Genomic DNA, 24,413 nt, shown 5'->3' on the forward strand with positions numbered 1-24,413 from the left:
TAGTGACGCAGAGAGAGTCTCAAAAATTAAGCGTTTTCCCAGTTAACGAGACGTCCAATGATCTCTCAAAATTATTAAAGTGGTAAATAAACTTTTGTCATAAGATGTATTTTATGTTAAGATGGAACATTTTTGATCGCCACAATAATTCGACAACATATAAGAAAAGATGCAATGGATAGGTCAAAATTTATAGCATTTAAGTGGTTGCTAAACCAGGTGAATTTTCACTGATTTGATGATAAGTTATATACCACTACTATAACTTTGAGAGACTTTAAGAGTTTTTAATGAAGATATTTAATTTATTTCGGTTTTCTTGCAATGACGTATGGTTGGGCTTTAATAAAGGTATGTTTCTGCTAAAACATCTTTCATACACTACAGATTAAATACGAATTAAGATAGATTATTTTTTCAATCTTTTTGAGCTGTGTGGATTTCACAGTAAGTAAGATTAGTATTAAAATACAAAATTGACTAAGACTTAAATTTCTATATAAAGAATGCAACACAAATTTAGATAAAATACTCAATTATGATAAAAATTTAACATCCTCAAAATTAACATTTAAAATCAACCTAGAATTTTAAATAGTATATGCGTTTGATTAAATTTGTATGTGCTTGGGGAAGGCTTTCCACGGAACTCAATAAATACTCAAAACTTTATTAAACGAGAACAGAATTAGCAATTTTTTCTAAGCATATTTTTATTCAGTATACTACTAATATATCAGACGGTACGGTAGAAATTCCATCTATCTCGGTACAAGCGGCTTTAACCGATTCATCGAAGTTGAGAGGATCTGAAAACAAAAGAAAAAAATGATCACAGCTAGCTGGGTTCGGCTGGTGGAAAAAGCTTAGTCCTGGATGTTGGATTAGGCTTGGGCTTCGGAGAGGAGTGTTCACTAGTTCGGCGTTTTGAAGGAGTTCTTGCATCTCTAATATATTAGACGCTTCTTTTCTTTATTTAACAAAACTGGGCACCTGGGCCGCGCAGCGGCCCTATCCCATACATCATGTAATTTAGATACATTGTGTTAAAAAAATTTTAAGTTTAGCAACATTATGGTAGCTATTTAAATAGGTCCAGCACATTTGCTTGATAAGAAAAATGTTGAAATTATTACAACAATGAGAATATTTTAAATCAATTAGTGCATAGTAAATAATATCTAAGCATTAATTCAAATAACACATATTAACGTAGATGTGAACATTATTTGTAGGATTAATACATGAGTTAATATAATTAGTATAAACTAGTGGGCTGTGCCCCCTGCTCGCTAACGCTCGCCAATCCCCGAAAATTGCTACGCAATCTCATATGGTTTGCTTCGCAAACCAAGCTCGCTTCGCTCGCTACTAACTTAGGTGCATTGCAAATGCACTAAATTCTAAGAATTCAAGACAATCATTCAAATCCACAAAAAAGCTTTTTTTTAAAAAAAATTACATCTTTTTAGTAAATACTAAGTCATTAAAATAAATTTGAATTCAAATAAATGACATGTCAATTCAAAATGAATTCAAATAAATGACATGACACGTTAAACCTATTAGAAATGTGCTATAATATAATTCGTGATATAAATCAAAAATCGTCAAATATATAAATTCGTGAAAAAAGCGCTTTCGACAAAATACTAATATAGAGATCTATCGACAAAGACTAGTCACTTCTGCCTAGCTTAATTGTATGAGATTGCCGCAGCTGATGCTCTCTGGTTATTTCAGTTTCCGTTTTTAAAAGCGCTATATGTTGAGCCATCTCAGCTAGATTTTGCATGTGACATTCTTCGCGGCAATCATTGGTCGATTTTCTAGCGTTGCCATTCGGGGAGTTGTAATGAGGCTTTTTTTGTCACCGTGTAAGAGAAATAGTAACGTAAACAAAACAAAGCAAACGTTGCCACCGGCGAAAAAGAAATACAGCCAAAATTTGGGAGCCACGTAAGAGAATTATATATATTTGGTCGATTTTCTAGCGTTGCCATTCGGGGAGTTGTAATGAGACTTTTTTTTGTAGCCGTGTAAGAGAAATAGTAACGTAAACAAAACAAAGCAAACGGCGGAAAAGAAATACAGCCAAAATTTGGGAGCCACGTAAGAGAGTTATATATAGTATTAGATATGACATATGAGTAGTAGATAAGCAAAGTAATCATCTGAGTATTGGATCTAATAATACATGTTGACGTAATTGTAAACATAGTTTGCAGTGTTAACACATGTATAATTTTGCTATGTATTGAGAGTCTATGATTTAAAGAGTTTATAAACTGGAATAATAGAGCGGTCATTGGAATGTGGAGGAACTTCAGAGTTCAGGGGTAAAAGTCAGTTCAATTGGGGTCGAACCAAGGATCAAGGAAACATGAAGCGGGTGTGCTGACCTCTACACCACGGCAGTCTTTCCCTGCATGATGGATTGAAGAAGTGCAACAACTTCTTCATTCTGCAAAAGTTCTTGGAGTTCTTTCACAATGAGAACTAGGCGATAAGATGAGGATTTCGGTGTAGGAGCCCTAGGAGGGCGAGTAGGCTTTCTACTGGGGCGGGCTTCGCACCCAGAGAAATTCGCTGTATGTGTTTTTCCGCAATTGCAGCACTTTGGAGGTGTTTCTCTGTTCTTTAAACACTCGAAGGAGCGATGACTTTCTGCACACTTCAGGTATCTGGGAGGAGCAGGACAAGACCTTTGTGCATGGCCGCAGTCCTGACATCTGTAGCACTGCAGCGATCCCCGACCGCCGCGGAAGCGTTCCTCACTGACCGAGAACCGCTGAATCTTTCCAAAGGTGAGAACTTGAAGGTGATTGGCAGTCTCTCTAATGACTGCGAGGAAAAGTGGTAGTAGCCGATAGGCCCCGCCCTCTCTCTTCTTGAACTGAATTAATTTGACCAATTGTAAGTCCATTTTCGTTATTTCTAAGGGAATGTGATCTGGATTGAAGTCGGCTGGAAGTCCGCGAATAAGAACTTTGTAGTTTCTAACAGATGTAGCCGGAGAAGCTGGAATGGGAGGGTAGGTGGGTGAAACTATTTTGGAGTCTGCTTTAGTTTCAGTTAGTTGTAAGCTAGTGGCGGTATCTAGTGGTGAAGAAGTGCGGCTATTTGCAGACATGATTCAATTATCTTCAGTTTTTTTGACGTTAATTTGCTTTTTCGTTTTCTTTCTTTTTTTTTTTGGAAGAGGTTCTGAGTTATTTTTGGAAATGCTTTCGGGATCAGAGGTTGGCACTTCTCTCGTGTGTTTCAAATGTTGGTTTTCATCGTTAGTTACCATGGCTGGGTCAACAGTTGTTTCAGTCTGCAATTCAGGCTTAATTGGTTCAGTCATGGGATGCGACATGAATTTAGCTGCATTCTCAAACATGTCTCTCATTTTCCTTTCCGTGGCTTTAAGCATGTTTCCGGCTTTGTCAAATTTCGTGGTGTCAAATTCCGTGCATTCCTCATCCGTCGTTGAATCACTGAGGCATTGCCGCCCGGTGGACGGGTGTGTAGTCTTTCCTCCACGTCCGCAGCTTCGAGATAACATTTTGAATTGAAATGAATAAATCTAAACTTAAATCTTTAAACGTTACTTAAAACTTTACCTCCTTTGCCACGTCCAGACATCAAATAGTGAAATGGTCCTAGTTTTTCCGATGCATCTTTAGTAATTCAGACAATAGCCAATCTCGCAATATATTAAACGCCTAGTCCCTAGTGTTAGGGATAGGGGCCGCGAAGCGGCCCCTATCCCATTCATCTGGAATTTTTGAACAGTTTTGATTGAGCAATGAGGTAAGCAGGCAATGGAGTTGCTTTTATGAATGTTTCAAGCTCTTTGCTTGAATAACTAAAAAGGAATCAAAAATAAATTGAGCAGCTTGCTCTAAACTGTGTTTGTTTGATTTTGGAGTTGTTCAGAATTGTATCAGCATGAGTAAACGTTATTTTCAGAAAGGTTGATGAAATTATTTGTTTTGATAGTTATGATATGAGGCGTCGGAGGTGAAATGTGCAGCTATTGGTCTGTAGTTTTTATCTTTGATATAATATATTAAACGCAAATTTTGGAATAAATCTGAATAATTTGAAATGTAATTTATAGTAGTAGATACGATGGAATAATTAAAGAGTTTATTAAATAAATAAAAATGAATCACACAGTCAAATAATAGGTTGAATGAGAGAAACAAATTTTTTAACTTTAACGATATGGAGAACGTTTTTTCGTACATTATCAACATAAATTTTGGAAAACTCTTAAATCCACACTTTAACAAAGCAAAGCAGTTAAACTGCTTTTGAGATTTAGCGATAGCATATTCCCTAAATAAATAATATGGTTATTTGTTCTTCCCCTGCTAAAAATTAGTTGACGACTTTCATATATAGCTTCTTACTAAGAAATAAGGTGTTTGTGAGGTTGACAGATGTAAACAAATACACCGGAGATAGAAAATGAGAATATGTTTTGCACAAAAAATAACCTCATTAATAAACCTCATTTACACTTCACAAATTCAACCTCATATATAACTCAGAAATAATTTTAGTCTAGGATGGGTAAAATTAATCGCACCTCAAATATACAGAAGTGCAGAAAAAATTATCCCTAAGCAGCAACAACCTTCCTAAGCTGGTTGCTCTAAAGTTGATTTCCATTAATCTCAAAACAACCAGTGTGAATAAAACAACTTCATACACCTTGGCAATACATCTTGGGAAGTTGATCTTAAAAGGTTGTTTTTGAAATCAACTTCGAATAAACCTCAAATCAATCTCAAAAATACCTTAAATTTCTCTAAGCGCCGTAAAGCAGTTGGGGAAAAAAGAGAAAATTACTTCCAATCGTATGTTATTTATTCTGAATTTTTGTTTGTAGGAATAGCAGAATTGTGTAAAGAATGAATAAACTCATAGATTTCGAAGAAATTTACTTATCTTTAACAATAAACTTAAAGTTTAAATAACCAAATAGTTATACACTTTTATGCTCAGTTTAAGAATTTTTAGTACATCATTGCAACTTTTTTACTATTAATAACCCTTAGAGGCAGAATTTTTATTAAACACATTTTTGATACTTTTTTCATTATTTTGTACTAATTTAGGTCACAATAAGTTAAAAATATTGTCTATAGTATTTTAATAATTTTCGGTTCTGAAATACAGCATGAAGCACCGGTGTATTTTTCGGCGTTAAAGGTAAAAATCTCTCAAGCATGACTCACTTCCAAACGATAATTTTTCAAATGTCCACTTATTTGCAGTTATTTAGATCTTAGAGAAAAGATCATTCATTATTGAAATTTCTTAAATTTACAAAATTAATTTTTGATAAATTTTTGAACATGAATGAATTTTTTTTTTCAAGCTACTTTTTTTTGGATTTCATATTATAATTTCGGTCATCAAACAGATTTTTTTTTTAAACAAAGTAACTATTAGAGTTACTAACAGAGTAATTATTAGACAGTTTTTTATAATAAAAAAATACCCCCAAAAAATTCAACTATGTTTTTCAGGTAGACAAAAGGGAAAATTTTTTTTTCTGGGCTAGGCGAAAAACATTGCCATTTTTTTTATTTCTTTTCAACCGTCTAAAGAATTTTTTACATAATTTTACATCACGGAATTAAAATTTAATGGAATTATTTTATCTTTCAAAACATTTCTTTATAATTTAGCAGAAAACAAAAGATGACTGATGTTTTACAATCGGGTTACCACCCACGATCCTTAAAAAAAATTTATTACTGGTAAAAATTTTACCATTGTGCAATCAGGAATTTCCATTTTTTTATACTACTTAAAAATGTCAGCAATTTAAAATTGGACTAATTGCTCACAGATATAAAAAATTATGTGTAGTGGTTTTTCTAAATACATAAAACTATCGTTTTATATTTCTCCCTTATCAACACATTTAAGAATTTCTGAGAAAATTATGAAAATTCCCGTATAATGGATTCTAACTCATTTTAAAATAGCTGCAAGCAAATGGGCTGATAAACTAGCTAAAAAGAGAACAGAAACTTTGTTGTACAATATTTTTTTTTTTTTTTTGTCTTTATGATGGTTATCTTTTAAACTATAATTTTGTGCTTGTGAGCTTTATTATTTTTTTTAGCATAAGTAGCTAACATTCGAGGAGGTTGAGGCATTTTTTTAAAATTTTATATCCAGCGTTGAATTGCCAACTTAATTCTGAGTTTACGACGACCAATGTTCAACTCAGTAGCCTTCAGACAGTGTTCAACCAGAACCCAATTCAGAAAACGGTGGAAGCCAGATCGAGCATTGGAACAAACTAGTTTTCGTGAAGGACTTTTGATGTAACTAGCATTTGCGTTACACGGTGAGGAGAACCACGAAATCCTCAAACGCTTCGCCTAATGGATAGGGGATCTTAACCCATGATCTGCCCATCACCGAGGATATTTTATGTCATCTTGCGATTGGTACGAGCAGGAAGTAGAATTCAAATCGAGCAGCCAACGCTGGGAACAAACTTGGATCACCTCATTGGGAGGCGAATGCTCTATATCAGGGGTTTCCAACTTGCATGAGGCCGGGGGCTACAATTAAAAACACAAATCAAATGGGGGGCAGCAACTTTATCAAAATTTTATGTAGGACTCTTTTATGTTTGAAGGAACATTAAATATTACTGTCAGATTTGTACCAAGTTGTACAAAACAAAAGCATTGAATTACAAATTAAAATAAGAAGTAGATTTTTAAAAATATTTAATTGCATATTAAAAAATTCGGGCTACAATAACTTTAATGTGCACCCATGTATTAAACAATTAATGTGCAACAGATATCTAATTGTTAAGATATAAAACTTTAAAAAGGTTGGTATTAAAACTTACATAGTAGCACACAAAATGTTCAATGACAAAATTGAGGTTTGTCTGCTGCAACCACCAGAGAATAGATATTTACATTTTAAATTTACAAATGTGTGTGTAAATATTTTCGTCCAAAATGAGTGGTTTCAAAAAGTTAAATCGGAGAATTTCTTCGAGAAAATTTCTGATGCACACATGCTAAATTATATTCACAAAATGCAAAAATACAATAAAATACAAAAATACAAAATACAATGAAATAAAAAAGAGCAATGTGAAAGATTATTTTTGTATTTGAATAAATATTTTCTTGGATGCAAAACCTTTTTGCACCGTTGGTGTGATAAATTTCACAGAAACGAAGAAATTAGGTTTTTATTAACGAGAAAAGTATTTTAAACCCATATAGATTTTTTACGAAAATTGTCCGCAAAAAAATGACAACTAATATATTTTAGTTCGCGGGCCACAAAAAAGGGCTTCGCGGGCCGGATGCGGCCCCCGGGCAGCCAGTTGGAAACCACTGCTCTATAATATGAGCAACCGCTGCTCTTGCATTCTAGTTTTTTTTTTATAATTTTATATTTTATAACCGTCATTGAACAGTCGACCCAAATTTTAGCTTACGACTGAAAATGTTCAGCTCTGTAGCCTTGTAATTTTGAACCCATTCCAGAAGACAAAGGAACTCCAGGATCAGTACCCCCTGAGGTATTGATTTGTTATTGGAACTTGAAGAACTTTGTGACCCCAAAAGATTCAACGTACGCCAGTCACCATTTAAAACACGGGGATTTTTTCGCACTGCTGGATTCGAAATCTCGTTCTAACGAACAGAAGTCTAACTCCCTATCAACCCGTTTATCTTTGCCCGGATCAAGCATTGAGAAAAATTTGCTTTTATGGAGGACTTTTTGATTGAACTAACCCTCATTTCCGTTACTTAGAGAGGTAAACCTTCCACGGTTAGTCTGAACGCAAGGGAACTCTAGAGTATTTTCCTTCAGTACTGTGGTCGGGGCCAGCCGGGTGTGGAATTCGCATCTACCAGCCATTGCTGGGATTTAAACCCGGATCACCTCATTGGGATGCTTAATTTTAAAAAAGCAATTTGCTTCGCAATTCTTAAATTACTTTTAACATACTACGAGCTCCTTCCCATGCTCATACCGCTCAACAAGTCAAGTAATTGCTTCTCATTCATTATTGTTTCTTTTTTTTTAAACGTCCCCTCAAACACAGGATGTTTTGTTTTCAAAGCATACACTTATTGTTGCTTCATGTAAGAGCATTTAGTTAATATGTTTATCGCAACGAAATAGATATTTTCCTATATTTGAAAAACAATTATCTGTACTTGAAAAAAAAATTTAACCTAAAGATTACAAAATGTTTGACCCAATTAGAAGAAGTAAATGGAAAGTAATTTTACAGGTTGACGAAACTTATATAACAATTCAAATAGGGAGCGGTTTTCACCGCTGTTTAGGAAGTTTTTCTGTATTAAAATATTTTAATGCAATGCTAACATTTATAACTGCCAACATGTAATTAATCTCTTATTAACTTTTTCATACTACTTTTGATTATCATATATTCGACATCGAGCTTATAAAATAAAGAAATGGAGATAATATTTTCTACAGCAATGGGCGTACAACATTAACTTCCTACAACTCGTTCAAAGAGAACCGTGATGGCTCAGAGGATAGAGCGTTCGCAATTCATTGAGGTGAATCCCAGCAATGGCTAGTTTATACGAATCTTGTCGTCAGGCTAACCATGTGACGTTTTCGTGGTTTTCCCCTCCATGTAAGGCAAATGCTGGTTTGTTCCATAAAAAAGTCCTCCACGAAGACAAATTTCTCTCAATACTTGATCCAGTAGTTCCCTTGTCTTCTGGATTAGGTTCAAAATTACAATACAAGATTCAAAATTACAAAATACAGCCATCACGGAAGTGAACATTAGTAGTAAACCCAAAATTGGTTCGGCTGTTCAACGGCGATTATTAAAACTTTTTAAAACAGAGCCGTGATTGCTCATGAGATAGAGCTCTCGCATCGAAATGAGGTGATCCAAGTTCGATACCAGCTTTGGTTGGTAGATTCAGATTCTGCTCCCGACTCGCACCTACCACAATGCTGACAAAATATCCTCAGTGGTAGGCGGATCATGAGTTAGAATATCCTTACAGTCGGGCTAACAGTGGGTGGTTTTCCTCTCCATGTAGCACAAATGCGGATTAGTTCCATTAAAATCTCCTCTACGAAAACTAGTTTGTCCCAATACTTGACCCAAGAGTTAACTTGTCTTCTGGATTGTGTTCAAAGTTACAAGACTACGGAATTGAACATTGATAGTCATTAACTCAGAATTGGATCCAGCAGCCATAATGTGACCTTCTGGTGTGAGAAAACATATGCTCATGGGGAATAACATTTGCTGTTGTGCAGTGTACACCACAGGGAACAGATAGAATGAAGAGCCATTGACTATTATTTTCCTCGCCCTGTTCTTATAGTATGAGATCTTAGGGCCAATTGGATTTTTTTCCCATGTTATTCCATCATAGCATTCTTCTTGTCTGGTACCAGCTGGGGTTTAAGGAGTAGTGCGGCTTGTGACAATTCTATGAGATGCAAGAAATAATTTCAGTTCACGAGACATGAAAGAAGAACTTAGATCAGAATAAATAAATGAAGACATTCCAAAAATTTAAAAAAAAAAATTCAAATATAAAATCGCTGCAGAAATGTCTCGTCTCAACAAGGAATGGTTAATAGAAATCTGGAATATTTATCAACAACTAAGATCTAACGATTCTCGAAGAACTGGGGAGAGTCGCTTTAAAATTCACGTTTAACCTCTGAAATAGAGTTGTAGTTGTTTATTTGCTTCGCACTAGAGCTGCTCAATGGGCCCGTGATGACTGTCTGGGAGACATCCCTGAGGATAATCCGAAGACATGACATCACAATTTTGATCCTCTTTGGAGGGGATGCCACCAAACTTTGATAGCCCAACAACATGCTTGCGAATTTGAGCACTTACGGTTAAGCAGTTTTACAAGGACCGATACCGCATTTCTTCGGTTTCTTCGCAGCCTGATTAAAGTGGTCACCCACTCACACACTGACCGCAGCCAGTGATGCTTGACTTCGGTGTTCTACTGAGAACTGTGTTTTATGATCAGTCCACTGTGGGACCCTCTCAAATGGAAAAATAGCTTTTAAGAGTTTTCCAGAATTTCTTAAAAGTCTATGTTTGGTGATCGAAATGGGCTACAGGTGGCACAGAGCAGAATTCTCTACCTAATGGCTACACTTCGCATGCTCTCTCCTCTAGCATGCTAGTCATTAAAGAAGGAAGTACGTTAGCTTCTGTCTTGATTCGGTAGGTAGATATTTTATTTACGTCGCTCTAGAGCTGCACTATGGGCTATAGGCAACTGTCTAGGAAGTATCTCCGAGGAGGATCCAAAGACATGCTTTTGATCCTCGACAGAAGGGATGCCCTGTCTTGATTTCAAACAGATTAAAATTTTTTTAAGTAGGGAAATTATATGGAACTGAAAACTGTGTTAAACATAGTTTTTAAAGAAAGCGTCGTGGAAACTTTAAAAAATATTTCTGAAAGTTAAATGCAAAAAATATTATGGAGGGGAAAAACAGAACTTTTGACTGTTGAAAATATTTTCCATTAATCAGGGCCTCCCTCCTCCTCGACGGCGACATGTATTACGAGACGTCGACGATATGCAAAGTTACTTAAAATTAGTTCGTGGAAGTGATTTTTTTTTGTGTGAATGCGATTGAGAATGTGATTAACGAGTTCTTTCATTTGCATGAGACAAATATTACATTCAGTGAGAATGGTCTTTTATTGTGCTACATGCCTAGCTTTAAAAAACAGGATATCATTTGATTGTATCGATTGATTGCTCCTTCCCTTGCTTCAGGAGGCGTTTAAAATATCGTTATCGTATCGTATTAGTCATCTAAACCGAAACAGAACTACATACGATGTAAATAAACAAATGCAATATTAGTTTTGTAAAGTAAATTAGTTTTAATAATGGATACGCCTAATCCAAGATACTTAGAGGAAAGAAGTCGAGTAAATTTATTTTTTATATTCTTTTCGTTCAAAATAGCTGACTCAAAATAAATGCTAAATTTTGACTTTCTTTATAAACTCTTGGCATAGCGTTTTAACAATTTAATGGTATCTAAATTATCTTTGCAACTTTATAAAATTGAATGTATAGTTTTAGAAACTTTGTTTTAAAACTATTATTGTTCTATTGTGAAAAAGTTCTTGCTTTTTCCTTGCAATTGCCACTTTACTTATTATTCGTGTTAAAGTGTATTTGTTTAAAAGTCAGGATCGTTCAAAATTAAAATAGCATTTCATTTCTGTTTCTGCAAAGTTGAATTATTGAGTCTGATTATACGTGATATTATCTACCATTAACATTCAATATTGATTGTATAAAATCATATTGTCAACTATTTTCCTTGTTACTACTTGCCATAAATATTTAATGAACTTTAAGATTTTTCAAATGTTAAACGTATAATTTTTTAAAACTATGTTTTACTCTACTCATTCATTTGTATTGATGTGTTTTATTTTTAGTTGTTTGCAACTGTATTTTTTGCAATCGCAAAAATACCTGCGATTTGAAATTATAGGAAAAATAAAAATTAATAGCAACAACAAAATGATTAAATAAAAATTGTATGGACTTAAACATTTTGCAAATGGTTAGGATAATTTTTTTCTGAGTTTGTTTTATGATATTCTTACTTTGTATTAATGTTGTACGTTTTTTTTGTTATTGTTTACAAAGTTATTGTTTTTGTCACTGGGTAACTTTTTTTTTGCTTCTTCCCAAAATGTACCATTTGATCGGTTTCATGATAAATAATCGTTAAGACTATATAGACATTAAGGATTATTGTTAATCTTGTTTTGGGTGTTAAATCAGCTTAATATTTATTTCATGCTTGTTTGTAGGTTTTAGTAGGCAATTTACCTGATGATTTTCTAAGATTCAATGAAGAAAATCCAAATCCAGAGTTAATTACTAATGGCCATTCACAAAATCCTTCACAAGTGGGCCAACAACAGCAACATCACCATATGGCCCCACAACCTATGGTGAATCAAATCACTATAACCATTGTTCAAGTAAGCAAAGGTTTCTTGTTTATGTAAGCAATTTTTTTTTGTGAATAAGCTTTCCATTAATAAAATATTCTTTTTATCTTATATAATTATTATTTTTTTGCTTTATTTGAATTTTTTTTTCTTTCTTTCTTGATTTGCACTTAATTCATTATCTTTTACTCGGGTGCATAATTTATACTATATGTGATATAAATATAAAACTTACTTTGGTTTCTTTTTTGTATAAATAGTACATTTTAACTATGCAGAAAGAACTCTAAAGTATAATTTCAAATAAAAACCATCTTTACTGTCAATTTGGGCTACATTGGTTCATATGGGGTTACTCTAGTCCTACATAAGAAAAAATTATTAGTTTTGACTGTTAATCAAAACAAAGCATACATTAATTTTTGGTCTTAAAAAATGGTTTATACACTTGTTAAGGCTATTTTAGTATTTTTCGGTAATTAAAAAACTTGTTATGGCTAGACTGGAGTTTTTGTAAACTTTGGTTTTGATGAGTTTTTACCATCAAACATACGATTGTGGATGGATCCAGTTACATGATAAAGATTAGGTAAATGTCAAAATACTCCTTTATGTAGCCTGTCCAATGTGCTGTATTCCCCCCTTGTTAGCGATAAATATTTCATAAACACAACCTAAAAACCAAGTTTTCTGAGCCATTTTATACCAAGTCTGAAAAAATGGATATTCTTGTTTATGAGTGCTCTGAATCTCAAGGGAAGAAGAAAAAAAAAAAAAAAAAAAAAAAAAAACCTTCCAAGCTAATGAATCATGAATACTTTACTATTCATGAGATAACTATTACCAGTTAGAATGAAAAGTTTAGCTTCCAAAAGTCATAAGAACATTGTCATGTTTTTCAAATCAAAAAATCTATATTTTTAAAAGTTTAAATATGTAAAATAATTTATTTTTTTCAATTTACTGCATCATTTTTTTCTGATTCTTGTGAAAGGGGTTATATAGTCTAACATAGTCTTGTGTTCAATTTTTTAAAAATAAGTGAATGTTCCAAAGAAGTCTCGAACAGGAGTTACTTTGACTCAAAAATTCCAAAACAGTAAAAATATAGAAAAAAGAAGTTTTGTTTTCTTAAAATTTTCTAACTTACTTCGTTATAATTTGTTAATTGATTAAAACACGATTTGGACATTGTTTGTCCATTTATTATATTTTTATTAACAAAAATGTTTCCAAAAAAAAGTAGTCAAGGTATGTTTAAGTTATTTATCTTTTTAGATGAATAATTTTATCATAGTTGTAGGTGCCTTCTGTAAATTAAAGCTAGTGGAGTATGTACCAATTTGTTTCAACTTTTAAGTTGAATATACATTTAAAAATTGTCAACTTTTCAAACAATTCTGATAAATATTTTGACACATGATGATTCTTTATTACCCATTGGCCAAATGGGTCTTGATTTGGATTTCATAGCGTCATCACTTTTCAACTACAATAATCAAGAGTAATAGTAAACAGTGTACACGCGTTGCTATGATGACCGCTGCAGTTTGATAATTTTTTTAGAATTCTTTTTTTTCTCCCACTTTTAATTTTGTTACGCATTAAGTTGGTGAGTTTATTTTTGAGATATGCAACCAGAAAGGTCCCATAAATACTTCTTGGGTTGTGAAAGAAATAAAATTTCATAATTTAAACAATATTTTTTTTTTATTGTTTTATTTAAGAATAACCTATAGTTCAAACTGGATCGTTTTCAGTACTAATTCAGGTGAATATCACAAATAAAGAGGGTCTAAACTGATTTACACAGTCCCAAAAGTTAGAGTTGAAGCAAGAAAGAAATTATGCCAAGGCCTAAAATTACTGAGGCTGAAGAAACCAAAGAGTGTGGAGAGGAATACCTTCAGTATTACACACAAANTATGGCCCCACAACCTATGGTGAATCAAATCACTATAACCATTGTTCAAGTAAGCAAAGGTTTCTTGTTTATGTAAGCAATTTTTTTTTGTGAATAAGCTTTCCATTAATAAAATATTCTTTTTATCTTATATAATTATTATTTTTTTGCTTTATTTGAATTTTTTTTCTTTCTTTCTTGATTTGCACTTAATTCATTATCTTTTATTTGGGTGCATATTTTATACTATATGTGATATAAATATAAAACTTACTTTGGTTTCTTTTTTGTATAAAAAGTACATTTTAACTATAATGCAGAAAGAACTCTAAAGTATAATTTCAAATAAAAACCATCTTTACTGTCAATTTGGGCTACATTGGTTCATATGGGGTTACTTTAGTCCTACACAAGAAAAAATTATTAGTTTTGACTGTTAGTAAAAACAAAGCGTATATTAATTTTTGGTCTTAAAAAATGGTTTATACATACACTTGTTAAGGCTATTTTAGTATTTTTCGGTAATTAAAAAACTTGTCATGCTAGACTGGAGTTTTTGTAAACTTTGGTTTTGATGAGTTTTAACCATCAAACATACGATTGTGGATGGATCCAGTTACTAGATAAAAATTAGGTAAATGTCAAAATACTCCTTTATGTAGCCTGTCCAATGTGCTGTATTCCCACCTCCCCTTGTTGGCGATAAAGATTTCATAAACACAACCTAAAAACCAAGTTTTCTGAGCCATTTTATACCAAGTCTGAAAAAATGGATATTCTTGTTTATGAGTGCACTGAATCTCAAGGGAAGAAGAATAAAATAGAAAAAAAAACCTTCCAAGCTAATGAATCATGAATACTTTACTATTCATGAGATAACTATTAGCAGTTAGAATGAAAAGTTTAGCTTCCAAAAGTCGTAAGGTCAAATCAAGAAATCTATATTTTTTAATGTTTAAATATATGTAAAATAATTTATTTTTGTTAATTTACTGCATAATTTTTTTCTGATTCTTGTGAAAGGGGTTATATAGTCTAACATAGTCTTGTGTTCAATTTTTTAAAAATAAGTGAATGTTCCAAAGAAGTCTCGAACAGGAGATACTTTAACTCAAAAATTCCAAAACAGTAAAAATATAGAAAAAAGAAGTTTTGTTTTCTTTAAATTTTCTAGCTTACTTCGTTATAATTTGTTAATCGATTAAAACACGATTTGGACATTGTTTGTCCATTTATTATATTTTTATTAGCAAAAATATTTCAGAAAAAAGTAGTTCAAAGTAGTCAAGGTATGTTTAAATTATTTATCTTTCTAGATGAATAATTTAATCATAGTTGTAGGTGCCTTCTGTAAATTAGAGCTAGTGGAGTATGTACCAATTTGTTTCAACTTTTAAGTTGAATATACATTTAAGAATTGTCAACTTTTCAAACAATTCTGATAAATATTTTGTCACCTGATGATTCTTTATTACCCATTGGCAAAACGGATCTTGGTTTGGATTTCATGGCGTCGTCACTTTTCAACTACAATAATCAAGAGTAATAGTGCACATCCGTTGCTATGATGACCGCTGCAGTTTGATAATTTTTTTAGAATTCTTTTTTTTTTCCACTTTTAATTGTGTTAGGCATTAAGTTGGTGAGTTTATTTTTGAGATATGGAACCAGAAAGGTCCCATAAATACTTCTTGGGTTGTGAAAGAAAGAAAATTTCATAATTTAAACAATATTTTTTTGTTTTTATTGTTTTATTTAAGAATAACCTATAGTTCAAACTGGATCGTTTTCAATACTAATTCAGGTGAATATCACAAATAAAGAGGGTCTAAACTGATTTACACAGTCCCAAAAGTTAGAGTTGAAGCAAGAAAGAAATTATGCCAAGGCCTAAAATTACTGAGGCTGAAGAAACCAAAGAGTGTGGAGAGGAATACCTTCAGTGTTACACACAAACAGAGAAACGAAGGATTTTGTTTGCAAACGCAAGCATGAAGGCCGTCCCTCCCAAAAGTACCGAAGGTGGTTGAGAGAATTGAATCCTACTGAAGAGCGAATGGTGACTCTCCGAACCCCTTTCATGCAAATACGAGAACTAAGTGTTGATCACCAGTTAGAGATAAAAAGAATTCATTGTCAACGTACCTAATAACTTACACAAGATCGTAGACTGTTTTGTACATAATATGAATGATTCATTCACTATTCATGTAAAATTGAGAAAAAGCCTAGCTTTCAAATCCTATTTCATGAATAAACTTGCGAATCCCAAACGCGTGTGTGATGCGGCTTACAATCTCCGTCAAACACCTTTGTACCCATCTAAAAATGTTAATATTGATCTCAATTGGCTGTTCAATGTCTATTCAGTCATCAAAAGAGTTTACACAGAATGTGCCTGAGCTGCATTTAAATATGTTTGCGAAATTGTGTACCGAGCAGTTCAGGATTAACAGTTCAAGATGTCCAAGATGAAAACACAATAAAGTTTCTTTTCCAATAAAAATAAGACCACAACCATTTTGCCAATGGGTAACCTGTGATCACCTTGTGGCGATCACAATTTTCTTCTTTTTTCAGTGAATAGTTTTTTTTTATTTCTTCATGATTATTCTTTTTTCAGTATTTTAAATAATTCGGTTAGAAAATTAAATTATAAGAAATTTAAAAAAAAAAAACGTTATTTTGAATAAAAGTTTATTTTAATTATTCAAAAACTTATACTACTGCATTTAGTTCGACCAGTTCACTATTTCATCAATTTCTTATTGTATAATTCGTATGAATTCTCATTTTAAAGTAATGGTTATCAAAAAAAAAATTCACTCTCTTTAAATTGTTGTATAAACTTCCATAATGAATAAAAGTTGTTTTCATTGCTTTGAATATTTTATATTAAGTAAAATGGTTTATTTACAGACAATGAGAGGAGGTATAGAGGAAATCTTTATTCTTGGGTGTTTAAACTGATTGAGGTTTTTCATCGTTTTACAACTACAGCAGCTTTTGATTCTTCTAATTCATATCTGGCTAGTCTCAAAAATGGACATTTGTTTTTGAGCGCAAGAAAGATGTGGACTGTTGTTTAAAACTTGTATATTTTTTAGATGAATGAAATTCTTAATCAAGTAAAAACAACAGCAGCTTTAACAATTCACAGTAAATTCAGAGTGTCAGTTGGCCCACCTCAGAAAACCCTCAATGTTTTCTACATAAAGCAATGTTTAAAATAAAAAAGAATTGATTCATAAATTTTTAGAAATAAAGAAAAACAGTAATTTTTAAAATTATTAAAACTGTTGTGTTTAAAAATAATTCGGTTATTAAAGTAAAATATTGATTAATTTATAAATTTTATCTAGATTTTAGTTCATTTTTGAATTCTGTATTTTTTTCATTGCATATTGTGTATATGTTGTTGCTATTTTAAGTTCATATCAGAAATCCAGGAAATATGCCAGTATTTCGGATTTGGGGACTCACACTGTATATTTGTTGAATATTTTGATATTGAACTTTGTTTGCTTTGAGATTTTTTTTCAGTTGATTGATGTTAAAATCGACATAGTTTGTATTCATTAGTATCCAGTGTTATGAAATGTTGAACTTATATACCGTAACTGAAATAAAATATTATTTATTTTGTAAAGTATGTAGTTTTTTTTAAAACTTATGATTTGGATTAAAAAACTAAATTAAGTAGATTGTCTTTGTTTACAAACCTTATGAGATTAAAGCGTAAAAGTCTCTTGAGATTAGAAAGCTTTCAGGTCTCTAAAATCTTTCGTATTCAATCATTTAAATGTTATTATTTAAACTGTTTACGACAGATTGTAAAGAATTAGTAATTACTTTGGTTAACTGTTTCAAGATTAACTATAAATTTTATATATTTTTGTAATACTGTGTAATTAAAATTTTAAATTAAATACCTTTTCTGTTTGAGACCCAAAGTTGTGAACTACTGGAACAGAAAAGTTCATACTTAACAGCCTGAATCTACTACCATTACTATGGATGAAAAAGATCCTTACCCTCTTATGAATGGTGGGCGAATATGCGTATAAACCAATTTTCTTTGCGTGTATAATTTAGTAATAATTTTGTGGGTTTATTTCAGGCTGAACTCACTAAAAGTTATAGCTTGACCAAAATGGATCCATATGTGAGAGTTAGAATAGGTCACTCTGTGTATGAAACCCATACATCGATTAGAGGAGGCAAATTTCCTCGATGGAATAAGATAATTACATCGTAAGTTCTTTTTAATTAAATGTACTCACATAAATTTTTTTTTTTAATTCTCTAAATGTAACTTTATTTTTTTGGAATGGGACTGGTTTTTAGTTTATTAATCTATTAAATGAAATCAACTTTTTCTTCAATAATGTTAGCTTTTTCATAATGCCAGTTTCTCAATAATGTTGACTTGCACTTTTTGTTGCATGACTAAAATTTTAAATATTGAATCTTATCTTCAAATTAGGGTTACATTTCCCTGTAAGTGTTTTCTAAATGAATTTTCCAGTTTTGTAATTTTTGCATTTTTGAGACCTATGCTAATTTTGATTGTATCCAAATATTAAGCGATAATTAATGTAAATTAATTAATTACTTTAATTGGCTTTATTAATGAACTTTTTCATAATGTCAGCCTGCACCAATTGTTGCATGGCTAAAAGAATTTTAAATCTTATCTTCAAATGAGGGCAACATTTTCTAGTTTATATTTTTTAAAATATATGTTCTAGTTATATAATTTTTACATTATTGAATCTTATGCAGATTTTGGTTGCATTCAATTGACAAGTGATTAATTATGGTAAATTTTACTGGGATTCATTCGCTAATTTATGTATGTAATAGGATTTTATTAATGTATTTAATGTCTGCTTAATTCAATGTGTATGGTTATCTATTTGATATAATTACAAAAATAAGTTATAGAAAGTGTTACAAAAAATGGATTGTGTTACAAAAAAAAAAAAAAAAAATTATTGTTAAAAGATATTGTAGTAGCAAAATTTACTCAGCTGTGATGAAATCAGCATAAGAGTGGAAGCATAAGTGTAAAATTGTAGATATTCTTTAAAAAGAAAAAAATACACAAAAAGTGATTCTCCACACTATGTTATACAAGATTTTCTTTCTTTTTTGAAGTATTTATAATTAAACCATGCCCAATAGCAAGTCTTATATGCGTGCATTATGAAATAAATTTTGAGAACTTACACTTTTAGAACTTTTGAGAACTTACATATGAATTTGTTTCATTTAATTTTTCAGTGAATTGTTTTACTTTGGTAAAATTTCAGTTTATGTTTTGATTTAGAAACTTGTAATTTTTTCTTTGTTGCATTTCTGCATTTTGATATTTTACAATTTTTTTAAATTCTATTTTACTGATTTTATTTTCTAACATTTTTATAAAGAAAGCTAACTAAAACATTTATTATGGTACCTAAATATAAATAGTTTTATTAATAAATGGACTATATGTTCAGTAACAACAAACATAACAGTAACAGTAAGCTGTAAACATAAATTAATACAATAGATAATTGACCAATTGGTTTCATTTAATTTTTCTTCAGAGAATTGTTTTATTTTAGTAAAATTTCAGTTTGTGTTTTGGTTTTGAGTCTTGTAATTTTTTTTGTAGCATATCTGTATTTTTTTCTATCATTTTTAAGAATTCTGTTTAACTGATTTTGTTTCTTAACACTTTCATTAAGAAGACTAAAACATTTATTGTGGTACCTAATATAAATGGTTATATCAATAAATGGTACTCTTAAACCCTCTTCTTAAACTTTAAATGGTTCTAAGTTCTGTTTTTAATTACAAATAGTCTTCTTTTTCTCTTTTCTTTTGCTGAAATATGCTAGGAGCCCTGTAAATGTTTCCTTATTTTAATAGGTTCAAAACAAAGCGATTTTAAATACATGTCATTATATGTTGAAAATTCAACATATGTGGTTAAATAAAATTTTTAAAATTTTGACGTTTATTTATATAAATTGTTTTTCAAAATTAGTTGATATGAAACCCTAATTTTTCATTGTTGTATTTATAGCTACCTTGATCCTGGTATAAAGACCATTCACTTTGAAATGTTTGATGAGGTAATATCTTTATAAATTTTTAAATATGCTTGTATTTTCAACTGATCATAATTGTATTTAATTTTAATTCAATTTTTAGAATATATATATAAGTCTATTGTTGGAATACCAAATTTGTGATGTACCTAATAAATTTTTTTAGTGCACCCTCACTCCTGATGAAAGAATAGCATATGCTGATTTAGTCATTCCTGATGATGTTTTTCAAGGCAAATTGTTTGATGAAAACATTCCCCTCAGTGGTAAACAAGGAACAGACAAAGAAGGCTTTTTAAGTATTACAATGCATATGAAGGTAAAAATTAAAATTTCAATAAGTGCTCACATATTTCAGTTTATTGTTTGAGATATTTTTTTTAAATTTGAAATAGTATGTGGTATATTTTTATCTTATGAAGCATTGCTTAAGTGATAATTTTTTTTTAGTCTGTACCATATTGGTCTACTGTGTCTGCACCGACCCTAATGATTACACCTGACCTGCCATATTATACCCGGCAATACGGAAACCCGATGCTTGGACGTTAGTATAAAAAGTTTTCTAGAATAATTCTGTTAAAGTAAATTTTAAATAAATGTGGCCTTTTTTGACATATCACGGGTTTAATCACCATCAAAAGTTAATTGAATCATGGTTATTAAATCTATCATGGTATTATTTTAGATGAATGTTTATGTTCTTTTATGATGATTTATTTTCTTTTTAGTTCCCCGTATACAAACTATGCAATACCAACCACCACCTGTACAATACCAGCAACCACCTGTACAATACCAGCAACCACCTATGGTAAATCCAAATTATGCATATCCTGCAGTTCAGCCACAACCTTACCGTCCTAGTGAAGAAGAAATAAAACAAGTAAATAATTCTTTTTTTTTTTTTAGCGTTGGTTTTATAAATTTACTTGAAATATAACAGTGTAAAAAAATAATGAAACTATCAAGTGTGGATTACAAAATGTATCGTTTCAATTTTAACTAGTTATTTAAAATATATTTTTTAGTAGTTTACATTTGATTTTTATTATTAATTAATACCTTTAAAAATTGCTTTCTTGTTTTTAATTAAAATTGCCTTTTTTACGTCTTAAGTGAGAGGCTCAAATGCAGAACTATTGTGTTGACAAAACAAAAAACGGGAAAAATTCTATAACTATCTGGGTTTTAAACAAGCTCAAAATCGAAATACTTAATGTAAATTGAAACGGCAATGTATTTATGCTGAATCTGGAAAAAACCTTTCTATACAGGAATGGGAATGCGGCAAACTTATATTTTTGAGAGGGGAAAATCCCTTTTTGCTTTTTTTTGTATTTAAATACAAAGTTGCATTTAAATTAAAGTTGAATTAAAATTCAACTTAATTTTAAATAACATAAGGTTTTTATGTTTAATTCTTAGGCCGAGATAGCCTAAAAATTAAACGGTCGGTAGGGCGCTGGGCCCATGCCTGAGAGTTTGTGGGTTTGAACCCTGCCTGCCGAATACTTATTGTGTAGTTGGTGACTGATGCATGTTAAAATTCTGCCATGTTCCCATAACAAATCAATACCTCTGAAGGTACTGGATTGGAGACCGACCGTTCTCTGATTCAGGTCAAAATTTTGATCTGTGGATGAATGAATGGGTTCGCCTTATAAACGAGTGTGACGTATGATGTGCAAAAGTCGAATTCTTGGCCATAGATGGCGCCACTGAAGAGCAAGAATCGCACACTCTGCCTTAAATTTGCTCGGTTTCACCAAGCAGGCTTGCCGTGTGGCAAGTGGCATTAAACCATGTTTAATTTTTGAATACTTTATAATTTATTAATTTTATCACATGCATTTTAANGCAAAAGTCAAATTCTTGGCCATAGATGGCGCCACTGAAAAGCAAGAATCGCACACTCTGCCTTAAATTTGCTCGGTTTCACCAAGCAGGCTTGCCGTGTGGCAAGTGGCATTAAACCATGTTTAATTTTTGAATACTTTATAATTTATTAATTTTATCACATGCATTTTAAATTGAGTTGAATTGAAATTCAACTTAAATTTAAACTGCATAAATTTTTTATGTTACGATTTTTAAAGATTTTATAATTTGTAAATTTTGTCACATCTATTTTAAATTAAATTGATTTAAAATTCAACTTGAAAATACATGTGACAAAATTTACAAAGTTGATTAAGTTGAATTAAAATTCAACTTAATTTTTAACAACATAGAGCTTTTATGTATAATTTTAAAAACTTTATAATTTGTAAATTCTATCACATGTATTTTAGATTAAGTTGAATTAAACTTTAACTTTATTTTAAATGACAGAAAGTTTTATTTTTAAGACTTGTAGAGATTATAATTTGTAAATTCAGCCACCTTTTTTTAGATTAAGTTGAATTAAAACTCAACTTAAATTTTAACAACAAAAGTTTTTATGCATAATTTTTAAATTCTTTTTAATATGCAAATTTTGCCATTCATATTTTAGATCAAGTTGAGTTTGTTTTTACAATAATAATCTTCGTCTATGTTAAGGTCCCAAATTGTTTTTACAATAATAATCTTCGTCTATGGTAAGGTCCCAAATGAAATCAGGTATATGAAGATAGTGCTTCAGATTCACTGTATGAATTCTGCTACCGGAGTCACGTTTAATTCGTTGTTATTTTTAAAAAATATTTATGAATATGTGTATTCTGTATATGTATTCTGTATATGTGTATTTATGAATATGTGTTTTTGTTATTCTTTTAGATGCAAGAAATGTTCCCTGCCTATGATCGGGAAGTTATTCTGAGTGTCTTAGAAAATTGCCATGGAAACAAAGATCAAGTCATAACATCTCTTTTGTCTCTTTCAGACAAATAACTGTGATGAAGAACATTTTTCTTTTTGGATTTTTTGTATCATACCGTGCTGAAAATAAATGTTCTTGAAGACAAAATTTTCAAAATAATTTTCGGTTGTGAAATTACCTTCTATAAGTGCTTTCAGAAATTTAGCGTAATGTTTATAAATTTTATAATTGTAATTATATGTTTAAAAAAATGTTTATTCAAGAAATGTAATGAGTAGTTGTTTGAATTTTACACGTTTTTGTCAAAGGAGAGCTTGAAAATTATTTTATAGCTTGCTCTTAAGATTGCACTTCAAAATATTTGTAATTTAATTACTGTATTATAATATTCGTTTAAAGGAATGTGATATTAAAAGAATTACTACATTTAGTTTTATTTTTGTTATTTAAAAACATCATTCATAACCTATGATAATAATCAATATATAAGGCAGGTTTACTGTAGAATGTGATTANAAAGTTCACTACCGAGTGTTCACTATATCCCAGGTTCACTATAGCGGGGTTCGACTGTAATCAATATATAAGGCAGGTTTACTGTAGAATGTGATTAGAATCTTGTTGGTAGTTGGCTAATAATATGAACTATCATTAAAATTTTTTCAGGCAAAGTAAAAATAGTTTTTTTGAATTTGGAAAGAATTTTTTTAAGCATGAGATTCTTCTTTGAGTTTGCAGTTTTTTGCTTTTTATCATCTTCTTTTTTAAAACTTTTTTTTTTGTATCATTCTATTAAATTTCTATTATATTTTCTAATCCTTAACATATAAGACAGTTTAAAAATTGAAATTATGTAATTTGCATGAAAATTATTTAATTGAATAGTAATTTTTTCAGTTATATTAAATAATTGATTTGAAAAGGGCAATTCCACCGTTTAAGAATGTCATATTTGAAAACTTTAGCATGTTATAATTCAATTTAAAAAAATTGAGCAGCTCTAATAATTATTGTTGAAATAATCCTGGATGTAATTTACACTTTCTCCAAATTTTAGTTATTTCCATTTGTTAAAAAATAAAATTCTTGAAGTGAATTTTTTTAAGCATGAGATTCTTCTTTGAGTCTGGAATTTTTTCACTTTTTATCATCTTTTTCAAAACTTTTTTTTGTATCATTTTATTAAATTTCTATTATATTCTCTAAGCATATTAACATCTAAGACAGAATGAAAAACTAAAGTTTAAAAATTAAAAACTAGGTATTTAGAACGTAAAACGATATGTTACGTCATAACGGCACGTTTTTTAGCTTTTTTTAAGAAACTTTTAATTCCTAAAAGTTGGAGTAAGTATGAATGGCATCAAGATTTATTTTCACAAATATTAGTAGAGCTGTTCAAATTTTTTAAACTGAGTTAAAAAAAATTTGAATTCGACATTTCTAAATAGTGAAATACCCAAAACAAATTTTATTCTATTAAAAATTGTTGATTAAAGTTTGCATAAATGCATAATTAAAGATCTAAAGCTTTATATTAATTATTTCCGAAGGAAACAAATACCCGTGACTATCTTG

At 30.8% G+C, this 24,413-nt stretch overlaps 1 protein-coding gene across 3 annotated transcripts; it reads left to right on the forward strand.

Annotated features, from left to right (window-relative positions):
* Positions 1-10,813: 10,813 nt before the first annotated feature.
* LOC107457274 (toll-interacting protein) lies at positions 10,814-23,265 on the forward strand. Of its 3 annotated transcripts, none has more exons than XM_043047589.2 (8): positions 10,814-10,978; positions 11,882-12,055; positions 18,049-18,182; positions 20,005-20,053; positions 20,196-20,348; positions 20,480-20,576; positions 20,761-20,915; positions 22,793-23,265. In XM_043047589.2, the coding sequence occupies exons 1-8, from the start codon at positions 10,937-10,939 to the stop codon at positions 22,904-22,906; spliced, it is 918 nt and encodes a 305-aa protein (XP_042903523.1). In that variant the 5' UTR covers positions 10,814-10,936; the 3' UTR covers positions 22,907-23,265. The 3 variants fall into 3 exon arrangements, with proteins under 3 accessions (XP_042903523.1, XP_042903524.1, XP_042903525.2); XM_043047590.2 differs by having other exon boundaries at positions 10,887-11,086; XM_043047591.2 differs by lacking the exons at positions 10,814-10,978; positions 11,882-12,055 and adding an exon at positions 13,952-13,998.
* Positions 23,266-24,413: the final 1,148 nt, after the last annotated feature.

Source organism: Parasteatoda tepidariorum, chromosome 5 (assembly GCF_043381705.1).
Source record: "Parasteatoda tepidariorum isolate YZ-2023 chromosome 5, CAS_Ptep_4.0, whole genome shotgun sequence".
Classification (NCBI taxonomy): Eukaryota; Metazoa; Arthropoda; class Arachnida; order Araneae; family Theridiidae; genus Parasteatoda; species Parasteatoda tepidariorum.

Bases quoted from the DNA above. Each gene is read 5' to 3' on its own strand.
- LOC107457274 (XM_043047589.2), top strand. From the start codon at position 10,937: ATGGATACGCCTAATCCAAGATACTTAGAGGAAAGAAGTCGA. The intron at 10,979-11,881 runs GTAAATTTATTT...GCTTGTTTGTAG, and splicing joins ACTTAGAGGAAAGAAGTCGA to GTTTTAGTAGGCAATTTACC. The intron at 20,054-20,195 runs GTAATATCTTTA...AAATTTTTTTAG, and splicing joins ACTTTGAAATGTTTGATGAG to TGCACCCTCACTCCTGATGA.